Source organism: Camelus bactrianus, chromosome 5 (assembly GCF_048773025.1).
Source record: "Camelus bactrianus isolate YW-2024 breed Bactrian camel chromosome 5, ASM4877302v1, whole genome shotgun sequence".
Lineage (NCBI taxonomy): Eukaryota > Metazoa > Chordata > Mammalia > Artiodactyla > Camelidae > Camelus > Camelus bactrianus.
In genome coordinates, this window is record NC_133543.1 from 38,366,843 (window position 1) to 38,392,381 (window position 25,539).

General features: G+C 40.8%; 1 protein-coding gene across 4 annotated transcripts in view; it reads left to right on the top strand.

Annotated features, from left to right (window-relative positions):
• The window catches only part of FMNL2 (formin like 2), a 367,782-nt gene that overhangs the window by 80,885 nt on the left and 261,358 nt on the right, over positions 1-25,539 (top strand). For 3 of the 4 annotated variants that reach the window (XM_045504947.2, XM_010967870.3, XM_074363667.1), the window contains exon 1: positions 10,024-10,624. In XM_045504947.2, the coding sequence (XP_045360903.2) occupies positions 10,508-10,624 (117 nt within the window). In that variant the 5' untranslated portion in view covers positions 10,024-10,507. Of the gene's footprint in view, positions 1-3,953; positions 4,094-10,023; positions 10,625-25,539 lie in introns of those variants that run through there. The other variant, XM_074363666.1, reaches the window with a different exon arrangement.

Sequence of the window (25,539 nt, forward strand, 5' to 3'; positions counted from 1 at the left end):
CAACCAAAGTAAATTAAAATTACATTATTTTAGGAAGAAGCAAAATCCAAAGGCGATTTAAGCAGTTTAACTCGAGAAGGAATGAGGATTAAACTAAATGAAGTTGGTATTATGGGCACGTTTAGTGAAAATTGCAAATATTTCCTTAGAGTAGGGAAGATTTCCCGTGACTGGATTTCCTAAAATTAGATGTGTTCATTCCTTAATCCAACAGGCAATTAGTGAGAATCTTCCAGGTGCTAATAAGCACAGAACTGGAAATATCTGCAGTATTAAAAAAAAAGTATATGATTATATTTAGGACCCATTGCTCTTCCAATACAATGGGTCCCAAGCTTTGTATGCATAAGAATCGCCTGGGTAGCTTGTTAAAAATGCATACTTCTTGGGCATACCATAGAAATTCTGATTCATGACAATGGGGCTAAAAATTTTCATTTTCATAAATCATTCCAGATGATTCAAGTGCAGATGGACTGAGAATCACACTGTGAAGCACATTGTTCTCCAGCTAGAACCTAAAGCTTGTTGGAAAAAAAATTTTTTCAGGAAGTCAAGGATACGGGATGACAGATCAGGATGAAGGGTGCCAAGGCAGAGGCAGGAAATCAGAACATGCTGGTTTAGGACACAGATGGACCTGACATTTTCTGGGAAGCTGTGATCGTGGGTAACTACAGCTAGACAAATAAACAGTCCCAGTTAGAACGTGTAATAATCCCACAAATCAGGGCAAAGCAAAAATTGAGATTAAGCCAAAGGCCACAGGAACCAAGGGCAGTCAAGAAATACAGGCTAAAACAAAAACAAACAAACAAAAAACCTCCAAAAAACTAGAAATAAAGAGATTTGGATGGTAATTCAGTCTTATCCAAAAGTTTCTTATAGGCTTCCCATTGGGAAAGAAAGCAATTCCAGAGTGACACTTGCGAGTGGAAGCAAGGGAGTGCTGCCCAGAGGAGAGCGGAGGGCTGACATGGAAACATGGAGTGAGCCCACACTCCTGGGAAAGTGAAATATATATGCTTATTAATCCCCCTAGTGAAGGAATGGCTATTTTACTGACTTTGCAACTGACTCATAACCAAGGCAGCTGATGGATACCGGTGACAGTGAAAAGTGAGAAATAGCCTTGTCTTTTTTTTTTTTTTTCAAGTACAATCAGTTACAATGTGTCAACTTCTGGTGTACAGCACAATGTCCCAGTCCTGCATGTAGATACATACATTCATTTTCATATTCTTTTTTATTAAAGGTTATTATAAGATATTGAACATAGGTCCCTGTGCTATAGAGAAGAAACTTTTTTAAAATCTATTTTTATATATAGTGGCTAACATTTACAAATCTCAAACTCCCTAATTTATCCCTTCTCACCCCCTTTCCCTGGTAACCATAAGATTGTTTACTATGTCTGCAAGTCTGTTTCTGTTTTGTAGATGAGTTTAGAAAGAGAAAGAAAAATACCATATGATATCACTCATATGTGGGAATCTAAAAAAAAAAGAAAAAAAGGCCAAGTCTTTTAAATACCCTGCCCAATCACCCTCAAGGCACTAGGAATGCCAGGCTCTTGGTGACTAGTCTCCTTGAAGGCATAGTTCAACATTATGCAGCAGTGTCCTCATCTGTAAAATAACAATAAGGATAAAACCTAAGCCATTTAGTGTAGTATTCAGAATATTGGATGTAAACCACTTAGCTTCCTGCCTAGCCCCCAGTTAGCACTCAGGGCAAATTATTTATTTATTCTTATTATCATTATTAACCCTGCTCTGGGGTTTCCTTTAGGCCCTGAGCAATCATAGGCCACTTTTTGCCATGCTTGAGGTTTTTTCCAGCAATTTTGTTGAAATTTTAGTCAGCTGCCAAATTTAATGTGGGGATGTTTTTCTAATAAACGGTATCTGAAATCTTATACATCACGTCCTTTGAACATGGTTCCCACTCTTGCAGCTTATCATTTCTTAGCCTCATGCCTAGGGGTGCTTAGTGGTGGATGTTTATTGAGCTCTTTTCCTATGTTGGGTCCAGGATTCAGTGATTTATATAAATTATCACAATTATTCCTTACCAAAACTACTTGAAGTAAATACTATTATTGCCCTTATTTTGCAGACAAGGAAACTGAGACTTCGAGAGTTTAAAAAACTGTGTCCAACTTACCAACTGCCTTGTTCTTGTATGAGTAGGATTTCTGGGAAGAACTTTCTTTCCATTTCCTATCTCTGCACCTCATTTTTCATCTGCTTCTTTTCTCTGATTGTCAGTCACCATTGCCATCAACCACATTTCAACTTCAGAGCTTAGAGCTTTAGCCACATTGAGAAAATGTAACCTGATACTTTTAGTTCAAAATCAAAAAGCAGAGGGGAGACAGAAGGATTATTGCCAAGCCCGAAAGTGTGGGGTTAAAACAGGTCAACTGTGGCCAGGAGAACCAAGGAAATATGGCAGCTCCTTTGTTAATAACAGGATGGAGTGGAGGGAAAAGCAGTTCCTAGAAGGTGAGGGTGCTCTTCCAAGATGAAGGGATGATGAACAGGTGAAAAAGTAGGTGTCCGCCACATCTGTCTGGGTTATGAATTCCCCACAGCTTCATTACATTTTTAATATTTTGAACTCCCATTTTTAATCATTGTTAATGCAATAGAGATTTAGGGAAAAAAATATTTTGCTTTTGGGGCTTGCTTCTTTTGCAAAGATTTTAATTTAATAGTTTGGATTGTTTCTTTAAGAATTTAAACAAACATGTCCCACTCCCTAAAACTGACAAAACAAAGCAAGCAGGCAATGAGAACTGGACCTGAGACAGGCCTGCCTGGCCCCTGTGGTAAGCACTATTCTAGTACAGTTGGATAAGGTTAGCAGAGTTCAGTTCTCTTGAGAGAGGTGAGCTCTGCAGGTGTTCGTAACTAGTGATTACAGAGCAGGCAAAGGGCTTGATCCTTTGAGGGAGATCTTTTTTCCCCCCCCTAATTAGCTGCCCAGCCCTCTCCCTCTTCCTTCCATCAGTGAACTTTTCTTTGATCTTAATTGTGTATGGAAAATGATTGGAGCTAAAATGATATAATACAATAAACATTTGTTTGTTAAATTAATCTGGTGAAAATTAAATGGTGTAGGTAGCATTCAGTAGCTCTGGACAATTTTATTTCTTCAATGAGTACTGTAATGTTTGGCATGTTCTATTTTTGCACATAAATGTGAGTTAGGGGACAGGAAGAAACCTGCCTTAACTAAAATTCCACCCCAAAATTGAACACCTGACACTTGCCCCTCAATCTGTCGAGGACAGTTTATACAATAGAACCAATGATGCTTTCTTCCCCTTCAAAACCTAAAAAATGTGAATTCAAATATGAAGAACTGCTGATATATTTTAAAGTAAAACAAATTGTACCTGTATTTTAAAAGGAACAATCCCTCTGATTGAAATAATAGCTAATTCAATATTTAGAGCAGGGTATATGTTATAATTATCCAATGGCTTTAAAATAACTTGGCATTGTTCCTTAAGTGGAGGCATTATTGCTTAATTGCAGATGAGTCATTTCCCCAGTCCCAAGCAATTAATAAGTGTTTCCTAAACTTGCCTAAAATAGGAACCACTTGGGATTTTTGTTAAGCATAGGAATTCCTGGGCCCACCCCAGACCAAGTGAAGTAGAATTTCTAGGGAAGGCATGTGGGAATCTGTATGTTCAGTGAGCATCCCAGGTGGATCTTATTATCAGGTAGATTTGGGAAATACTGTTTGGATTTCTTTGACAGTGGCATTAATTTTTGAATTACTAGTATACAGAGTGACCAGAATGGAGCTTTATCATTGGAAGAACTGGGACATTAGAAAGCCCTCATGGACTAGAAAGCAATTCATGTTTTGCTTTATGTAAATATATCTTCCTGCTATCTGAAACCATGTATTTACATATTTTCCCATTACTCATTCAGGTACTGCAGAAATTTTTATTCCTTCAATAATAAGCCCAAGATGAAATTCATTATCACCTTGAAAAGAAAACACAAGGAGGAAAATACCTCCTTTTGAACATCTGTCTCATCATACATCAAGCACGATCCTGATGGTTTATGTAAGTTATTTCCCTTAATCTTGACAGTTAACTGGTGGGGTAAGTATTAATTTCTATGTTGTAAATGCAGAAATTGAGGCTTGAAAATGGGAATGAATTTTCCCATGATCATTTAGTAAGCAAGAGAGATGGGTTAAATCCACGAAGCACATGTTCTTACCACATACTAGCCTTTAGTGTTTAAATTGCAAGGCAAAGGATTCAAATTCACTAGGTAGAATAATCATGATTTTGTGAAAATTTCTTCTCTGAAGGCCAAAAAAGGGGCATTTATTCATATTTGGGCTGAGCCAAAGAGGGAAGAAAGGACAGATTTCAGAAAATCTGATTGCCTCTTATAGGATGAGAAGTCTCTTGTAATCAGAAAGATATCTGTGGCTGTGAGTCTCTGTTTTGCAAAGAGGAAAGGGGGAAGAGAGGGATAAATTAGGAGTTTAGGATTAGCAGATACAAACTACTATACATAAAATAGATGAACAGCAAGGTCCTGATGTACAGCACAGGGAACTATATTCAGTATCTTGTAATAACCTATAATGAAGAAGAAGATATATATATATATTAATGTATAACTAAATCACTATGCTGTACGTCAGAAACTAACACAATATAGTAAATCTACTATACTTCAACTTAAAAAATTTTTTTAAAAGAGAGGTTCTCCAGTTCTCCCCTAAAAATTAACTCTCCGAAGAACAAATGAAGAAAGTAAATAAAATTGTAAATCGAGATACGTAATGTGTGTAATATATAACCATGGAACTGGATTTTATTCCCACTCTTTCTCTTTCTCATTCTGCAGTGCTGTTTATTCTAGTTGAAGTAGTTGCAGCTAGAAAGAAAAATGTCCCAACTGGGCTTTCTTGTTTAAAAAAACACTTTTGTTTTTTAAAAGGGTTTGTTTTCTTAGACTTGGAAGCTGTTGAAAGGTGCCGGATGGGTACACTTGGAGGCTGTGAGGGCTGTGTCTATCTGCAGAGGAGGCAGGTGTGGACGGGGCAACCAGGGCTTCCCACACAGCCCAGCTTAGGAACCTTCGCCCTCCTGGATGACAGTTAATATTAAGCTGGGAAGTTAAGAGGACTCCCTGGAATAAAAGCAGACACAACAAGTCAGCAGCACATTCCTTTGTTGTTGTCATGTTGTTGATATCACAAGCTAAGACCCTCCCAACCTGTCATTTTTAAAGCAGGTTATTAAGGAGGCTTTTGGAGGAGGTGACAGTATGGGAATACAGGATGGAGGGAGAAAGTAGGTGACGGGGGGGGGGAATGGTGAATAATAGTCTGAACTTGAACTTGACTTTTCATACAATGCTATCTGCGTTTTGTGATAGTTTTTGTCATTCACAAACTCATATGGAAAGAAACACTAAAAAATATACTTACGGAAAATGAAAAACTAATCTGGAAGAAAAAAGCAGCATGCCAAAAGCAAATGAATTGGTAAGCACATCGGTAAACAGAAATAAAGATCGTCTATGCTAGTATTACTACTACTCCTACTAATGGCTAACGTGATTAAATAAAGAGGGATTAAAATAATAGACAACATTAGCATGAAAGTAGGAGGGAAGAAATTTGAGTGAAAGTGTTCTAAATTTCTTGATGAAAAAGGAGAGAGGAAATGATTGACTTGACTTTTTTTTTTGTAACAGCTTTATTAAGATATAATTAACCAACAATAAACTGTACATATTTACAGTTTACAATTCGATGCCTTTAACATATGTATACACCCCTAAAACCAGCATGTAATCAAGTTAATAAACATAACCACTACCCTCAAAAGTGTCCTCGGGACCTGTAGAAAATTCCCTGTGCTCCCTCTCCCCAAACATTAGTCTGCTTTCTGTTCCTATAGATTAGTTTGAATTCTCTAGAATTTTATATAAATGGAATCATTTAGTACATACAGTTTTTTGGTCTGGCTTTTTTCAGTCAGCATAAGTATTTTGAGATTCAACACGTTGCTCGTATCAATAGTTTATAATTTTATTGCCAATTTGTATTCCATTCTGTGGCTATACCACCGTTTGCTTACTCCTTTATCAGTTGATGGGCACTTGAATCGATTCCAGTTTTGGGTCGTTACAAATAAAGCTGCTATGAATATTATGTAAAAGTTTTTGTTTGGACATATGCTTTCATATTTCTTGGGTAAATACCCGCGGGTGGAATGGCTGGATCATATGGTAGGTGTATGTTTAAATTTTTAAGAAACATCCAGTTGTTTTCCAGCGAGGTTATATCACAATCCCATTAGCAGTGAATGACAGTACTAGATACTCTAAATTCTTGCCAACACTTGGGGTGGTCTTTTTAATTTTTGCCATTCTAATAGGTGTATGATGGAATCTCATTTTGGTTTTATTTGCATTTCCCTGATGAAGCATGATATTGAGCATCTTTTTTCTAAAATAAGGTTTTTATTGAAACTTTATTTTTTGAGGGGTGGAGGTAATTAGGTTTATTAATTTAATTATTTTTTAATAGAAGTACTGGGGATTGAACCCAGAACCTCCTGCACACTAAGCATACACTCCCCCTCCTTGTTGAGCATCTTTTTATGTGTTTGCTAGCTATGGATATATTTGTTTGTATGAAGTGTTTGTTCATATCTTTGGTCATTGTTTTCTTTTTATTGAAGTTTGAGAATTCTTAATTCTGGGTACAAGTCTTTTATTAGCTATATCATTTGCTCATATTTTCTCTTAGTCTGCAGGTCTTTTGATTCTGTCAGTGGTGCTTTTCAAAGAGCAGATGTTGCAAATTTGATAAAGTCCAGTTTATCCATTTTTTCCTTGCTGGTATATCTAAGAAATCTTTGCCTTACCCAAGGTAGCAAAGAGTTTTGTCTATATTTTCTTCTAGAAGTTGTATAGTTTTAGGTTTTGCACTTAGGTCTCTGATCCATTTTGAGTTGTTCTGTATATGGTGTTGAGTATGTATTGAAGTTTGTTTTTCATGTGTGAATATTGAATTCCTCCACAATCACTATTTCAACCATATGTTGAAAAGACTCTCCTTTCTCTACTGAGTTGCCATTTGCACCTCTGTCAAAAATCCATTGTCCATATATATGTGGGCCTTTTTCTGAGCACTCAATTCTATTCCATTGATCTATCTGCCTATCTTGATACTAGTATCATACTCTCTTGATTACTGTAGCTTTATGGTATCTTGAAATCAGGTAGAGTGAGTCCTCCCATTTTGTTATTTTTCCGAAGTTGTTCTGGCTACTCTAGGTCCTTTGCATTTCCACATGAATTTTTAGAAGTCGCTTGTCAATTTTTACAAAAAAGTCTGCTGGGATTTTGTTTCTGAATGCATGAAATCTATAGATCCATTTGGGGAGAATTGCATCTTAAAAACATTGAGTCCGCTGACCTATGTACACAGTATACTGCAGTTTTCAGTGTACCGGTCTTTTACATCTTTTGTAAGATTTATCCCTGGGAAAAGGAAAATTTTAATGTTTTTATATTTTTTTATGTTCCTTTAAATGGTATTTTAAATTTAAATCTTCGAAAGTTTATTTCTACTACATAGTAATATATTTAAATTTTGTATATCAATCTTGTACCTTGAAACCTTGCCAAACTCACATATGAGTTCTACTATTTTATAGATTCCATAAGAGTTTCTACATAGAAGATCAAGTCATTTGTGAATAAAGATGGTTTACTTCATCTTTTCCAAACTGGATGCCTTTTTGGTTGGTTGTTTTTCCACCTTATTACACTGGTTAAATTCTCCAATGAGATTTTAGTAAAAATTCCTACAGAAATTGTATAGTATAATGAGTGTTTTGTTTATTTTTGCACTCAATAATAGTCATAGATAATAACGAAATGTTAGAAATTGCAAACCTTGAAATGGCAGATAAGTTCTTTTGGTACCTGGATTTGTATGCTTTGCCCTTGGCTCCTCTCAAAGTGTGAGATTGTGAGAGATACTAAATGTGATAAGGGGAGGGTATAGCTCAAGTGGTAGAGCACAGGCTTAGTGTGCATGAGGTCCTGGGTTCAATCCCCAGTACCTCTTCTAAGAATAAATAAATAAACCTAATTACCTCCCCCTACCAAAAAATAAAACTTGGAACACATTAAAAAAAAAGAGAGAGAAATACAAATTATGAGCTATAGAAGCATGAAGGGAGAAATTATATAAGTGCTGTTTAAATGTGATAAGACTTAAGGGGAGGAAAAGGTTCTGGTTACTGGGAGGAATATGGCTGGAAGAAGTCATAAATGTAATAAAAAAAAGGATTTCTCAACTGCAGAAAAGAATTCCAGCTTTTCCATCTAGGCGGACAACCCTGTGGGTGGTTTTGTGAGTCAATCAGATCCAAAGTATATGTCTAGAGATTACAGAGAAAATAAATACATTTGTGGGTCAGAAATGTCTCACTTGGTCTGAACTAACTGCTTTTCTTTCTTACTCATTTTCACTAGTTGGGGTGTGTGTATCCCTGTTTTTCTTTCTTTGATTGCTAACACATTTACTATTAACTCTGAAAAAGTGTAATTTTAGATATATAGATTGCATTTATTCAGATTTTTAAGTTGAATTTATTTGTACTGGCTCCCTTCTTTAAAAATAATTATAAGTGGTTTACTTACGAGACTATACACACCCAATGTATTTGCGTGTATATCTGCTCTGTAGGCTTTTGGTAAAAGTCACTTGTCAGTTCAACAAATAGTCACTGAACAACGACTATGCTCAAGGCATCTTGGGATTTATAATGCTGAATGAAACATAGTCCTTGATGCTTGAGTTGAGTGTGTTACCTCATCCAGAAGCAGTTGCTTTTAAATGAGAGTAACAATCCTGGTTTCTTATCAGAACTACCTGGGGAGCTTGTTAAAAATACACCTGCCTAGGCCCCAGCTCTCAGCTTAGGGAAATTCTGATAATAGTCAGGGCCCATGGTGCGTGCAGTTTTAACAAGCAGCTCCCCAAGTGAATCTGATACACCAACCAGGATTAAGAAACATTGCTTTAAGCTAAAAAAAGGACTGATTGCAGGAGGTCAGCCACAAGCCAACCAGGTGAGTGTCCTTGAAATCTACAACATGAGCAGCTGGCTCGAGTTGTTTATAAGGCTGTTTCTCTCTATTTCTATTGCTTCGGAATGGGTAGCTATAGTCTGAAAAGCACCTGGAACAAGATTGTTCTAGAGGAATAAGATAGCTACAGCCAAAGACCATCTCCAAAGCCTCCCCAAGCACTCTGTCCTTATTTCTGTCTCACACAAAACATGGTTATTTATGTAAATTTTCTCCTTCACTAGATTGGAAAGTATTCCAGAGCAGGAGCAATCCTCTTTCTCTAGCTAAGGAACACAGTAACATACATAATAGCTACTTGACAGGTGTTTGCTTTGAATTGAATTGAATCCTTCTCATTCCAACTCTTCGGGTCTGACTGTATATTTATCTATCCATAGTGCATATTTATAAATATCCATAAAAGTATATGTTTGTTTATAAAAATATTTCAATATATGTGATTGAAACATACATAGGTAGAACATTAAAACAAGCACCCCTGGACCCACATCCCAGTTTATGAAATAGGATGTTCCCAATATACCCTTGAGGTCTCCTGTTGAACTAGATCCTATTGCAGTATCAGGGTCCTTAATTTAAATCACAACGCGTGCATTCAATCATTGATTATTCATTCATTTGCCAAATGTGCCTACTAAGTGTCAGAATAACGTAGACGAGGTAGTTCTTCTGTTGGAGTGAGGGGATGGTCAAAAGTGACAAACTCTTTGCAGATGTGTGCACACTACCTGTTTCAAGCGGGTCCTAACCCCGCCTGGCCCTCCAGAGCGGGCGTGGTTTCTGCGCGCGGACACTTTGGGCCGAGACTACGCGTCCCGGCAATCCGCGGGGCGAGTGGGCGGAGCCGGGCCGGGGGCGGGGGCCGGGCGAGAGGGGGCATTGTGTCGGGAGCGCGGAGCCGCATTTGTCTGCTCGAGGTGCTGGCCGAGCAAGCGTCGTGTTCGCCGGCGTTGAGCTGAAGTGTCAGCGGCGGCCACGGCCCGGGCGGGAGACCAAGTCGGATCAACCACGCGCCCGCTGGCCGCAATCGCTGGCAGGGGGCGGCGTTCCAGCGGAGCAACATGCAGATAGGCGCTCGGCGCTCTGACGACCCTTCCCGAGGAAAAGAGGCCAGGGCGGTGCTGGGGCGGAGGGGAGCATGAGGGAGGCCGGGGGGTGGCTCGGCTTCGAGCGCTGCTAGGGAGCGGCGCACTCTGCACACTCGCCGGGGCGCAGCAGAGGGCGGGGAACCCGGCAGGTCGCGCCAGCGGGCGGGAGCCGACCGCCGGGAGCTGTTCTGATTTCCGACGCGGACGCCAGGGGCCCGGAGCAGCCCCCAGCCCCGCCGTGCAGCCAACATGGGCAACGCGGGGAGCATGGATTCGCAGCAGACTGATTTTAGGGCGCACAGCGTGCCTTTGAAGCTGCCGATGCCCGAGCCAGGTGAACTGGAGGAGCGATTTGCCATCGTGCTGGTGAGTGCGCGGCGGCGGCCGGGAGCAGGGCCCCGGGGCCCCCGGCCGGGCGGTGCAGCTGACCCCCGCCCCTTCCCCTTCTCCCTGCGTCTGGAGCAAGCCTCCAGTCCCAAGGGGGAGGCTCCCACCTTCCTCATTGTGGCCTCCACTGCCTCCTCTCCTCCCTCTTTCGACCTCCCTGCGCTCAGCCTTCTCAGGGTCCCGGGATGGGGCCGGTGACTCGGGGTTGGCCGCTTGGCCGGCCCCGAACCCATTGTCTGGCAGGAGAGGCATCTCGCCGCGCGTGTGCCCGGGAGGTGCGGCGTGGGCGTGAAGGGAAGGTGGCGCGGACTGGGGAGGAGGGGGCGACGAGCTGCTAAGGCTTTTTGTTTAAGAAAAAAAAAATCCTTGCAAACCCTGGGTCCTCGCGGACCATACCGCGAGCGCCCAGGCCGGGGCCTGCGGGGTCCGGGGCAGATGGGCGCATGTGGCGGGCCAGGGGCGCCGCGCCGGGCTGTGCGCTAAGGCGAACTTGGAGGCGGACGTATTGGCTTGGCGGAGGGGAGCTCCCCGAAAAGGGAGAGAAGGAAACCCTCGGCAGTGCGGCGGCCCCATCCCTAAGCAAGGAGGGAGACATCTGAAACCCAGACGAGAAAGAAGCCTCGCCTCAGCGCGTTCCTTTTGGTCCTAAATCTTAAACCACAAAAATGTGCAGTTTTGCGGGGACGTGTTGCGAGCTGTCCTGACTCCAAGGGCGACCCCTTCCCTCCCCCAGCTCACCCAGTCAGGTCCCTGGCTCCCTCCCGAAGTTCGCTTCTCCTAGTTTTCCAGCTTCTCAAATGTGAGACACTGAAGACTCCCTTCTTTCTCCTTTTCCTCTGGGACTAAGTTTCTGGGCCCCTCCCAGCCAGAGGCTGTCAGTGCTGTGAGCTCAGGAGGGTGTGGCGGCCTCCCCTCACCCCAGCCAGAGTCTGTACTGCACTTGGTTCCCAAACTTCGAGTTTTAGTGCCCCAGCCTCTTGTAAGGGATGCTGGAAGGGATCAGGCAAGATCGGACGCGTTCCTTATTACTTACACTTGCATATTTCCCTTTCCCTAGCTAGTTACCCCTGAACTCCACAGTGTTAGGCAGCAGGAGAAACTTGGGCTCGAGGCAACTGAATTTTGCGTCTGCGTGCGCGTTTTTGGCATGTAACCTCAGAACTTTGGGAAAGGACCCGAGTCTAATCACTGGGACGTTTAAATTGCCTTTCTTCAGGCCTTATAAAGGAGCTGGTTTGATATAGGGAATAGCGTTTGGAGATGGCAGGTTAGCTTTGTGCTCTCTGGAAGCTTTTTCATGCCACCTGGAAACTGCTGTGGCAGTCGGGAGATAGATGAGGCTGCTTGCCTTGCTTTGCATCGTCTGTGATCTCCCACAGCTGCTCCCACTGTTGTGCAGAATGAGACACTCTGAAATGAAACAGCATAGGCTTAATTAGTTTTCAAGGCAGCCTGGGTGCACACTTGACCTGTCTTTCCAGGGACAAACCTTTTAAATTCTAAATTTGTTGTCTTCCTGCCAGACAACATGGTTCTTCCCTCCTAGCTCTGGATTTTCTGTTTTTCCATCCATGCTGTGCTGGAGTGTGTGTATGTACACACTTGAAGTAGAAGGGCCAGTGACACAGAAAAGTCAGATAATAACAATGCAATTAAGTTTTCAACTGGGATATCATGTTTTGTGTGAGCTTTCAGTTACCTTGCTGATTAATAACACATGGAATGAATTGATCTTTAGAAAAATAATGCCTCTTTGCTAACATGGTGGATTTGTGTTACTATTAAGTCTAGCAGTCACAAATTTAGTATGTAGAAACTCATGATTCTACATCACAAGCTCCTTGGGGCATTGGTTGGTTTTGTGACTACTTTTACTCTATTGTGTGTCACATACCATTACTGGATGTGGTTCCTTTCTTAATTGTTTACAATATTTTAAGCCTTTCGAAACAGACAAATAACAAAACCAAACAATACTAGGCTAACCTTTTTTGGACTGAGACAAAGCTTTTGGGAAAGTCTCAGCTTGGGGCTCTCTTGTTAGGGATACGCTTGAACCATTGATGTAGTGGTTAATGTAAGTCTCCCTCGTCAGCCCCAGCTGCTCTTTGAAAAACCTGTAAGGAGTTAAATGGAATCTTCTTTTTGGGCTGATAGAAGTACAGAGTTAATGGTGACTTCTCTTGTCAGTTTTTTTCTGAAGTGGTGCATGTGATGCTCTCAACTGTACTTTTCTTCATGAATTGCTTAAGAAATCAGCTCAAACCATTTAATTCAAGCTCGAAGGACAAATTGTAGTTGGTAATGTTTAAAGTATATATATGGAGGAATTCGCTGCCCTGAGACAGTAGGAATCATGTTGGCATTATTGATATTAGTTTTATTTTCCTATATGATAAAGATCATCTGAGTGGGAGGAAAACAGGGTAGTAATACTGTACAGAAAAATATACAAGCATCTCATTGTAAGTATGGCTTACATCAATAATTAATGAGCCATTTCAGGCATGGAAAACATTCCTTTTAGCCTACCCCTCCCAACTCTAGAATATTTAAAACATTGGGGAAGAGTAAATAAAAATGTAAATGACAGCAGTCCATCTATTTCTGGAAAATCTTAAGAGACCAAACCCACTCAATGAATCTTCATCGGTCCATACGACTTAAATTGTATGTATCTAAAAAATTGGTATGAATGGGAAGATGAGAGAGTAAAAGATAGCTGAGTTAAGATTAGTGGAGGGATAAACTTTAAAAAATAAGTTTTTTATGGGGAAGAATGGGATTTGTGAATAGAGATTTGAGTTACTGAACTTCCTGTAATTAGTGACTAGTAAAAACTGGATCCACATCTTAGGAGCTTAATCCTCCTACGGCATCTCCTCCCACTCTGAACTTGTCTTCAGCATTATTACAATAATAGTTATAAAACTAATATTTAAAAAGATTACTGACTCCTTGTGCATTTAACTATTTGCATCCTTGGACCTTCCTATCAGGTAGAGCTGTAAGTTGATACGCCTTTGTGTACCATGTTTGTTACAATCTCTAGAAGTGTTTCATAAATTATAAATTCAATCATCTACTTAAATCTTGTTCCTTTAAGGTGTATATATTATGTGTATTTTACAGGTAACATTGGCCTATATTTTGGGGGTCCCATATGTTTATTATCCATATGGCTCTCCATTGTATTTGTTAAACATTGTCTAATTGTTGGGAATACATACACACACTTCCATGTCCTTTATTTTCAAAGATGGTGCGATGAAGGTGATTTTTGGGTGTTGTGAGCAATTGATGGTCTTTATCCAAGAATACTGCTTTGGACATTAGATTCTCCTTTTATTGTTCACTAATTTTTGACTTACAGTCCCTGTTGACGACTTAAAATCTAAGCCCCTCAATTCCTTTGTTGAGCTATCCTAAGGATCCTTTTTGAGTTTCAGAGGAAAAGATAATTGTAAGCCCTCCATCCTGGCTGCCATATCTGTGAGATAGCAGATGTCAGGCTTCTCTGCAAACAGATTTAAAAAGACAGGTTAGGAAGTGTTGGTTTAGGGCAGTATTATGTTTAGTACCAGGAACCGCTTTGGTGTGTGATTAATTTGAGTCATTGTCCTTTTCAGTTTGTTTCTTGGCCTGAGGTTGAATGTAGTCATTGTACTGATGAAGAAGTGGGAACGTTTTCTGAACATCTACTATGAATGTACCCTATGCTTACATTGAATCCTCTCAGTAACGCCAGCGATCAGCAACATTACAGATGAGGAAATTAAGATTACCTAAATTGCCTGAAGCCATACAGTTATTGAATAACCAATCTAGGATTTTAACTCAGAGTTGGATTTCTGCTCCCCATCACTACCTCCCCCTCCATTATATTATGCTTCCTTAGACCTAGAACTGGAAAGAAAGGAAGAAAGAAAGCAGGGCTGGAACCAGCAATAAAGCTGTTAAAATCCTCAATCTGCTAAGTGCAAGTTTCAAACTATAAAATTGGCAGAAATTTCTTAGAAGTGACCCAAGTGCAGTGTATTTGATATTTCTCTTTAGATGTCATCCATTTTGGCATCTTCACTGTGCTGTTCTATTTTCAGGCATGAAGTTAAATATTGATTTGGTTCAAAAGTATACTCTTCAGTTTTTCCTTTCAAGGCAGTTGGGAAGTTTAGGTCTCCGGAATCAGCAGGGAAAGACAGTCCATCCATGCAATGCATACACTCCAAATGTAATTACTTGTGAAAGGGACAAGGAAGGTCAAGTTTTAACATTTAAGTTTCTTTCCCTCTGCAAGGTGTTATTCCCTTTCAATCACTTCCAAGGAGAGCTTTTGCCATGAAGTGTGCTGAGCAGATGGATGGGTGGGAGTGTAGTCAGGCTATTATCGGATGCAGGCTGGTTTGTTTTCTCACTTGCTTTCTCCTGTTGAGAGGGAAAGGAGATAGAAAAGAGGGTTGGGTGGAGTGTTGTCACTTTGAGCCCATACAATCTCATCTAGGCAGTAACCCCCTGAGCTGTTTTACTCTCCAGGGACTGTATGCTTAGGGATGGTGCTTTTCATCATTCTCAGGGTGCATTTCCGCCCCCAATAATACCAATAAAAACTGTGAAGATATGTTTGGGTATCAAGGATAGGAGTTGATCAAAGGCTGTCCTCTGAATTGCAAATGTTTGGCTCCAGTGAGAAACTGGCAGCAAGGTAAACTGATGAAACCTGGGGGAGAGAAGGTACACGTGCCCTTAAACCCTTAAGTGATAAGAATTACTTTCACTTGTGGCCTTTGATTTAGCAAACAGCATCAGCCCGAGAGCGGGAAACCTAATTCCTAAATCATACCTGCTGCACCGGCTTGGGCAAGTCAACTCTTTCCTCCAGCCTGTGGTTTTCCTCCTCTGTAAATAGGAATACAATTTGACAAAACTGTTAGGGTGGTCATGAGACTTTTGAAATCATAGCACTTGGAAGTGTAAAATTTCTGGAGCATGATTATGGTGATCCATTAGCTGACTTTTCATTGTGAAGATCTTTTGTGTAGAAAAAGAGTGTAGCTTTATTCTGTGTGATCTAGAGAGATTTTCCAGGGTCATTGACTGAAAGTCACATAAGCATAAGGAAAAGTGTTCTAACATTTAGAGCTGTCAAAAAATGGGGAGTGAGCCTCCCATTAGAGTTGCTCAGACAGGAGCTGTATGAAAAATATTGATAATTGAAAGGTCTTTCCAAACCCAGGATCTAGCCAGTGCATTGTTGGCTTCGGGTGGTGCCGTGCTTGGGGTGAGCCTGCTACCTGCAGGTTTCAGGCATAGCATTAGAGCACCTGAGAGTGGGGAGGGGTCTCCTTGGAGGTTTTTCCTGGGCTTAAAGAAGAAAAAAAAGTAGTATAGGCTCATGCTTATTCTGGAAATTCACTTGACTTTATGAAAACCATTGCCTGAAGGATCTGGTTTTCATGAACTGTGCTTCTGGTCATTCTTAGGGCTGGGGGTAAGGCCAAGGTGAAGTGGGCTGCCTGGCCCTTGTACCTGATGTGAAAAGTGGCCGGTGAAAGAGGCACTGATTCCAGATGATTGTCTCTTCTTTGCAAGAGAGCACTGGTACCTGGAATCCTCCTAGAAAGAAATCAGTGAATCCTTATAAAAGAACAGACTGGAACTGCTTAGGAGGGAGAGTGGGTTTCAAGCTGTGCAGCTGTTTGGCAGGTCCCCCATCTCAGAGTGGCTTTTGCACTCCACAGTGGGGATACCTTTCCACCTTCCTCCATTGCAAGAAGTGCATCCCTAGACTTCTGGGTCCTGGTTTCTGTAGAGGCTTCGTTCTTGGTTCTCACCTACTTGAACTCTGCAGGCAGAGGTAACTCATCTCCTGTTTTCTTCTTTAAGATGGTGTCTGCTCATACTGCAGGGTGATCTTCAAACCCTCCCTGCTTTCAACATATCACCAAGGACTACTCAGTTGCCAGCGGCTAGGATACGATTTGGAAGCAATGTCTAGGGAAGAGCTGGTAGGCCAGAGTGCTGCCTCATGAGCTCTGATTCAGCTGAGGCCCACACATGTGGACCAGGAAGGCTGGGAATCCCTCAGTTGGGAAACACCAAGTTCCTCCTTGGTGGTATCGAATGTATTTGATGTAGACAGACAGAAATGAACTTTCTTTTCACATTCTTAAAAAAACTGACAAAGGAAACATGACCAGTGGTATCAGAACTCTTGGGTGGGCACCTTATCACAGACTTTTTATAGTTTCTAGGGCACACCAAAGCTGTTCCCCTGACCACATCTTCAGCATTCTTGTGCAGCCTGGAACTGACTTTAGTGACTCTTATTTCACATGTAACCTTAGTCCACTTTCTTCTTTGCTGAAGAAGCTTTGTTGCGTTGATAAGTCGCTATATCCATTGCCACAGAAGCTGAAAGCTTTGAGGTGTTTAGACTTTACTGTCATCTCCCTTGACAGACTTCTGTGTGGTAGATGATGCTCCTGGCCTGGTTTATCCCCAAAGCTTGGGAAAGGTGTCAGGTCGTTCACACATGGGTCCTGTGCCTGGAGCTAGTCACTCTCACCTGCTTCAAGTTCTGCCTTGAGTTGACAGTTTGCTCAGGAACTTGCTTTCTCTTCCTTGTTTTTCTTTTTTTCCAGTGGAAGTTTGGCTGAGCACTTTATGTAAGGGAGGGTGACAAAGGGGTTGACAAGCTAAAGCAATGCTTCTAGAACTTGGCTACGTATAGACCTCACCTGAGACCCTCAAAAAAGACAGATGCTTGGGTCCCACTCCCTGAGATTCTGGTAAGTTTGTCTGGAGTGTGACCTGGGCATCAGGAATTTTAAAAGCCTCTTGGGATAGTTAAATGTGTAGCCCTGGTTGGAAGTCATGTGCTTGAGCCATGAGTGGTTTTCCTTCTTTTCCTATCTGCCCCAAAGGCCAAGCATAAGAGTCTAAACCACAGTGAAAATATAGAGGAATTAGGCAAAGTTGAGAAGGATTTAAAGAAGAAAAAAAAAAGGCTCCTAAAGATATTTGAGTCAACAAAAAACACCAAGATGAAACATAGAGAAGAGATGGAGTGAAGCCTGTTGAATATTACTTATTTAACTGTGCATTTAAGAAATGACCATCAAATGATCATAATGACAATTTGTAGAGGAAGTTCTGTATATTATAGCTGAAGAGTGAACAGTGACCCTGAGGTGTACTTCTGGGGTAGAACAATCATTACATCAATTGGATTTTTGCTTAGGCCTCTATTCTCAAGCCTAATTGTTTGTTGGTTCAGTGCAGGCCTTTTGCTTTGATCTCTGGTTTTACCACTTACAAAGACTTGATGAGCTTGGCTTCCCGGAGTGAAATTCAAATACACTTGTGAAATGTAAACAACATTCATTTATTAAGAATCCTATAATCAAGGCAAATTGGCATGCTTATATGAGCAATTAGCTTTGAGAATAGAAAGATAAATAGGATGCTAGGTCAAGAATGAGCTGATTGTTTTCAGTGCAAGACTCCAGTTATTTCTTTAATAGTTATAACATAAGCAAATAGACATTCCCCTCATTCATAATCTTTAGCATTTGTGATTTGGGGTTAGAGGGACAGTGTATGTAGTTTTCTGAACTGAGAGGGTAGAAGCAATTATTGTCTCATTTTCTAGAAATGTAAATCTTTCCGGGAAATGTTGGTAGTTGGTTTATGAGCAGATGAAACTTTCTTGTCCTTGGGAACAGGGCAAAAGAAGGTAGGGATTTCAATGAGAATATTAGAGAACAATGGAATTTTCTTTTGGTCAGAAGATTAAAACTATGGCTGTTTGACAGAGGCAGAAAGATTGAGAATAATCTCATCTGCCTTCAGTGAATAATGTTTTTCTTTGTGTGTGTGTGTGTGTATGTGTGTGCAGAAGGAAATATTAGAGTAACTAATAGAAGGAGAAGTTAGAACGTGATTGGATCTGCACCATGACAACATTGCTCTGTGAATTCAGTACCATCAAATGTCTCATTTGTGAAAGCTGGGGAACCAGTGTGCAAAGGTGAAGAATCCCGTGAATACGTTTGCAGGTCACTTTCAATTCTGTCCCTTCAAGTCCCCAATATGGTCAGCCTTGTGGTTCTTCCAAGGAAACTTTTCGTTTTTAGTGATAATCTTGATGACTTGGGATTCTTTATGCCCAAGGACTTCTGCCTAATGAACCTAGGAAGCCAATTCATTCAGTTTTACACGATGCTGCAAACTTGGCATTGGTGATTCCCCTTATCACAAAATCATGATTCTGTTGCCAACTAATCAGGCCACCTAGACGTGAACCTTGGAGAGGCTTTTTAGAACTGTGGCCTCCTGGGTTTGTGGAACCAGTCAGGTTGCCAATGACCAGCCTCTCTAATGTCCTTTCACTGTAAAAGTTTTGAGTCTCAGGGTAGGCTTTTTGGAAAGGACTTATTTGGTTTAGAAATCTCCACATCATCTGTGAATGTACCAGGTCTCAGTCTTCGTTTAATGGAGTAATTCTTTAATATTAGACATCTATATTTTGTTTCCCCAATAATCATTAGAAATTCCATTTATTTTTCTATTAATCATGGAGAAATTGAAAAATTGCTTTTTTGGTGGTGGTTCTTTGTGATAATCTCTCCTAATCATCCTGAAAAAAATCTTTTTATTGACGGATAATATACAAACAGAAACAGACCTGTATCATAAATGCACAGCTGATGGATTTTCCCAAACTGTACACACTGTTGTAACCAGCCCTGAAATCAGGAATCATAATTTCAGTCTCCTTGTTTCCCTTCAAACATACTCTGACTTGACTTCTTGCCTCCCCAGCCACAGTCGCTCACCAGAACTTACTTTCCCAGTGGCCAGACTTACTTGGAAGAAAATAGGCCACAAGATCGTGCCTCGTGGTCTAATTGTAAATGACTCTAACCGTGAGGTTTCCACCACTTCCTTTGAGAGGTTTCCTCAGTCCAAGTAGACCTAGCCATTAGGAAATATTGCCACTACAGCATCATCTGCTGCTTTGGTTATTATCACCATTGGTAACACAACGCTGGGGTTTTCGTTTTTTGGGGGTTTTTTTGTATTTGTATAGTATCTCTGTTTTTTGTAATACTGAGAAGAACATATTTTGACTTGTGTTTCTAGAATAAAGCATGAGTCGGGGAGGGATTTCTAGAGTGGAAATGAGCATTTGCCCCTTTGGGTTTCAATACTTGGAATTAGGTACTTGCAAATATAGGTTTTGTGTATTGACTTTCAAGCCTAAGTTTCAGCCTTTAGCTGTTGTCATCTTGATGGTTCTTCTGAAATATTAAAAAGTATAAGCTTGCGAATTTCATCTTCCAGTTCAATTTTCCATCAAAACCCTGTTAGATTATTCCAGACGTTGACTAGTTTGAGAGGCTCTTTGGCCTCTGATCTTCTGTAACCCCTTCCCCCTGCCCGCTTTCTCACTGAAGACGCCCACAGTCTAGCCAGACCCACCTTCTCTCTTTTCCTTATAAGACCCTGACGTGAAGTTTGCTTTATCTCTGTCCACAGAACAGGCTTGTACTTTCCCTTCACTATGTCTTTTCTCACGTGAAGCTCCTGCATATTATGTACCCCTTTGCTTCTCTGCTTGTTAAAATTATAGCTAGCCGTCAAGGCTCTTCTGAAGTCCCACCTCTTCTCCCTGTCCTTGCAGACCCACACCAGCTTGAGGGAGGTGGGAAAAACAACTCTCCTTTCTTTGATCTCTTTAGAGTGTGAATCATTTCTCTTACTTATGAGGCCCTGGATTAAATATCATCTTGTGTGAGGTGTGATTAAAATAAGAGGATCCTTTTATGTGTAGCTTTATAGTCACTTATGACACTCTCAGCCATCTGTTGATGTTCTTGTTTTATTTGCTGGTTCACACTGTGGGCTACTGGAAGACAAGGATCCCATCTAACAGATCCTGGAAGCTTCTTCTCCAACACAGTGCTTGGCCCAGGGAAGGGTCTTAGCAGGTAATTACTGACTTGATCAGAGAACGGCACCCACTGAAACAGGCCCGAGGATTGAGTAACTGCTCCAGGGGCCTATTTAACTGACTCTACTGGGCTGACTATAAATTGCACATAACTTGCCTTTGTGTTGAAACGACACTTTGTCACCGATTCTCACTCATCTTGGTATCCCCCATATCACTTGACTGTAGTAGGTGCCCAAGAACACTAAGCGTTCAGTGATGATAAGCTGGCATCATCATGCTTTGCCTGACTCCTTATGGAAAGCTGGTGAATTAAGAGAAGAGGAAGAGGGCAGTGGAAATGGCCAAAGGAAATCCATGGTTTTTCACGGTCACTGAAGCAGACGGGTGTGTCATGATGCCCTGTCATCAAGTGAGGAGTAGCACAGTAGCCTAGGGGTGTCTTAAAGTAAAAAAGTCCTTCATGGTATTCCCTCTGCTATTGGGAGTGAGTCAGGTTTCAGTGAGCAGCATTCCTTATTGGCATTTTAGGGCTCTGCTCTTGGCAAAGTGCTTTCAAATGATCTTCTGTGATTCTAAGAGTTCTTAGCAAATGAGGCAAATAGGACCCGAGGATATGTGGCTTGGAATTACCTAAGAAAGTGGTGAGGTTGGTGAGCCAATCCTAGGTCCTAGGTCACTAAAACTCCAGGGGCATTCCTGTGTCAAATAAGATGCTGTTGATGTCTTCTCTGCTTTATGACCATTATCTCTGATGCTCTTGGCAACCCTCGGAGGGAGATAGTATCTTTTTTTTTTACTACTGAGGTAGTGGGGCTCAGAGTGATAAGGTGACCGCTCCCAAGGATGGAGGCAGGATTGGAATCCAGGCCTGTCTGATGAGAGAACTTACTTGTTTCTGCTGTCCTCCACTATTACATTTTCAAGTTAATTATAAGGTGTCAGATGTTAGCTTCATCTTTTTCTTCCTATACCCTCTAGATGAAATACATTAATTCATGCAGTAGCTATCCTTTGATGTGAGACACACACAGACACAATAGAGTTAGAGAGACTAAGTTCTAGGGGTTCAGAAGGAAAGTCATTTGAGTATTTTGAGGGTTCAGAAACAGTTTCCTCGGAATAGGAAGTAGAATGATGCCTGCCTGCTCCCAACCACTGCTAGGTAACACTTTTTATTCTATATTGTGCCATTTTGCTCATTTGTCACTGCTCATTTGTCACTACTTTAATGAGATAGTCCATATGAGAATTTTCTATACAGGTTTGAATCAGAGGTTAAAAATAAGATAAAAGTAGGTATGGTTAAAATTATCCCTTAAAGTCCCTTCAGTTGCCCATAAAGGTTACAGTACACACAATTCTAGATAAACAACCCTAGAAAGTAATTCTTATGCGTGTTTAAGTTTGAGAACCTCTTAGCTTGACTAAAGGAGAAGCCACAGAAGAAAAGTCTATGTGCAGATGTCAGGGTATCCCGTCCATTCTCCCTGTAGCTCTCAAACCTTTAGCAGTGACTGGAAAATTGGTGGGAACCCTCACATTTTCTTGACTATTGAGGTACTCCTTTAGTAGCACATTAAACCTTTAAATATATATTGGTGTATTTATTTCTTGTGAGGATTTTAAGACAGCCCTCAAGATAAATGTAGGTTGGATGCATGGACAGCAGTAATAACGGTCTCGGTCACTTATTGCACATTTCTTTAATTATTTCCCTAAACTTGAAAGGTGACTCAGGATACCTGAAAGGTAGGGATCATCCCTGTTTCATCTGGTAGGGATCATCCCTGTTTCATCTGGAAGAAACTCAGGATTCGAGATGTAAAATAACTTGCCTGAGGATACACATTTCTGGGAGATACTGGAGCTGAAAATCAAACTTTGACTCTAAAGCTATCCTCCTAACATACTGTTTTGACTCTTAGTTACAGAAATGTAATACAAATAAGATACAGGTAAAGGTAGTGGTTCAGAGTAAACTGAAAGCCCTGTGAGGAGAAGTTGAGTAACTTTTCAGGCTGTATTAATTTTGTTAGTATATACCCAGAACCAACAGTAACTATATGTCCTTCAAAAAAAAAAAAAAATTGAAGATAAAATAAGAGCCGGATGAATAAGCCACTGTCCACTGTTGAAATAGTAAAGGCCAAGTAAGCTTGTGATCAAATTGGCTTTTTTCTGGTGACAGTTGTCCTCTGAAGGCTTTCTGAAGGCTCTCTTTCAGACAACTGTCTCTGAACCTTTGTTTTTTTTTTTGTTTTTTGTTTTTTTAATGTCCCTAGTAAAATGGCTGTGTTGTTACAGTTTGAAGGCTATGTAATAAGCCTTTTGATCAGCCCTCAGTGATAACCCACAGGCTTGGACTTCCTTGTGAGGGGACACCGTTATTATCTTGTATTAGTAGGCTTTATATTGGGGGGTTGCTTATTTTAATAAAGCCCATGCAATCCCATTCATTTGTTCAACAAATGTTTTGTCTGGGTGTTAGCTCCCAGCCAGGCACTGTTAAGATGCTGGGACATGAAGGTGCATCCAAACATCATCTCTACCTTGGAGGAGTTAATTGCTCAGTGGAAGAGTTAGGCAAAAAAGTGAAAACAATAGCATTTTTAAAGGCATATATCATATATGTATGTGCTGTGTATGTAGTGGGCTATTGAAGAGCATGTTAAGATTCAAGTCTTGTAACTATTTAGGTTAAGCTGGTGAATCTTGACAAGTTAATTAATTTGGCCGAAAGTTGTAATTCATATAATACAGACTAAAGTAATTCTGCTCTATACCCAAATTCAGGTGTGTGTAAGTGTGCCTGTGCCAACCACCTAGAAGAATCTGGTAAAAGGTACTAATTCCCAGGGATGACCTTGCAGGTGGTAGAGGAGTCTCCTCTGAAGAGTAGTAGGCTATGAGGCTTAATCCTCCAGGCTGCACGCATCAGAAACCGAGGACGTATCTGCTATGCTCACTTTCCTAGAAAGTTTACAGCCTTTGCTACAAAGCTTATCTTAGGAAGTGATAGCATTGGACCATCAGGACCCAGAATGGGCATTTAACTGAATTGCTTAAAAAAAAAAAAAGAAAAAGGCTTACTTTGAAAAATGTTTGTTGCTGAGCACAGGCTTTGGGATGAGACCAGAGTTGGAATCAGGATTTTGCTGCTCACTGGTTGGGTGATCTTTCTAAGCCCGGGTAACCACAGATGTCACATAAACTGAAGAGCTACCTCTTTGGATTGTTGTGAATATTAAGTGACATTGCTTAGTGCAGCCAAGTTGGGGCACTCAAGGAAGCACTTCACGAAAAGTGGTGATGCTAATTATTTTGCACCCTTTTAATTTGCCTTTATTAAAGCACTGACTTTAGGGGCTAGGCTGTGGACTGTCACGAGGCTCCAGTGTGTCTCACGAATAACTAGTGAAGCTGTTATCAGCCACAAATGTGAAGAGCACTGGAACCGAACTGATGGTGGCTGGGTTTGTGCTTCTGCTTTAGGGTTGTACTTACTGACCTCCTTTCATGGATGAATGTTTCCAAAGGTCTGGTCCATTGTATGTGGCCTCTCCTTGGATATTTTATCCTAACTTCTGTGTATTTTGTCCTACCTAGGGGAAAAAAAGCCTGTTTCAGGGCATTGGACTATTCCATTTCAGTGCCAGTGGAAGTGTTAGCATTTTTGTAATTAGAGCAGACAGCTCCCATGCAGCGTACAACAGTGTGACCACCAGGCAGCTAGTTCAGATGAGAAAATACACTCAAGGTCGTGACCATCTGGGGCTGTGAAGAAACTGTGGTTGAAATTTTGTGTTGTTCTAGCTCCAATGTGGGATGGATGGAGTCATTTGGACTTTATTCTGAATTCCAGTAGTGGCAAAAAAAAAAAAAAAAGAATTTGTGTAACTTGTGTATAGATGGCCTTCTGTTTGAGATCAGAGCATTGTCCAATAAAAGCTTTGTCCTTGTTTCAAATGAAGAATACAATGCCACCTGACTGGATCTAGGAAACAAAGTAGCAAGTCATTACAGGTAGGATTCTCCCAGTAACCCCTTGCTTTTTTCCCCCCTCAGAATGTTCTTTATTATGTATTTGATTATCTATTACCTACACAGTAAATCTTGCTGAATGAGATGGAGCTTATGAAATCAAGGCCCATCCCAGTCAAATCAGTACACTACCACCATCCTGAAATGAGAGCTTAGAATTTTCTGAAGATGCTTTTATACACTTTTCTTTCTTCCTCACTTTCCAGTGAGGAAAATTGCTCTTTTTCTCTCAGCTGATGTCACTTTTGCCCTAAATTTTATAGTGGCATTCTACTTTTTAAAGTTACTGAGATAAAAGAATATTTGCTAGAACTGTCAGACTAGTATGATAGCATTCTCTCTGTTCTCAGACCCTTGAGGGTTCTTAAGTTGTCTTGGTGGGCTGAAGCTATGTGCATGTTTTTCTTGGTGCTCTATTTCCATATCAAATAGCTTTAATTTTTGGATTTCAGTAATGAAGTTATGAACCCAATCTGTCAGGCTTCTTTTACCATTTATTGTAGCCCTTAGCTTAGAATTGCATGAAAGGAAGTAATAAGCCAACTCTAAGAAGGTCCAGATGAAAAGGATTATAACATGGTACAAAAATATTAGCATGCCCAGCCCAGCCGTGTGACTCATTCGTTCTGGAGTATCCCTTTTGACAGCTTTTTTGAATCACACATCAATCACGATGTTGGTATTTTTGGCGGGTTGCTAGACTTTACCCTAACGTTCACGATGGTAACTGCCAAAAGTGAACAAAGGAGAGAATTATAAATGAAACATAATAGCATCAAAAACATTTATTTTTCTTGAGCAGAAACAAAATTGGAAGTTAGATGATGTCTTTCCCATCACCCCCAAGAAAACCACTGCCTTATCCCAGTGAAAATAAGACCTGATGTGTCACCTC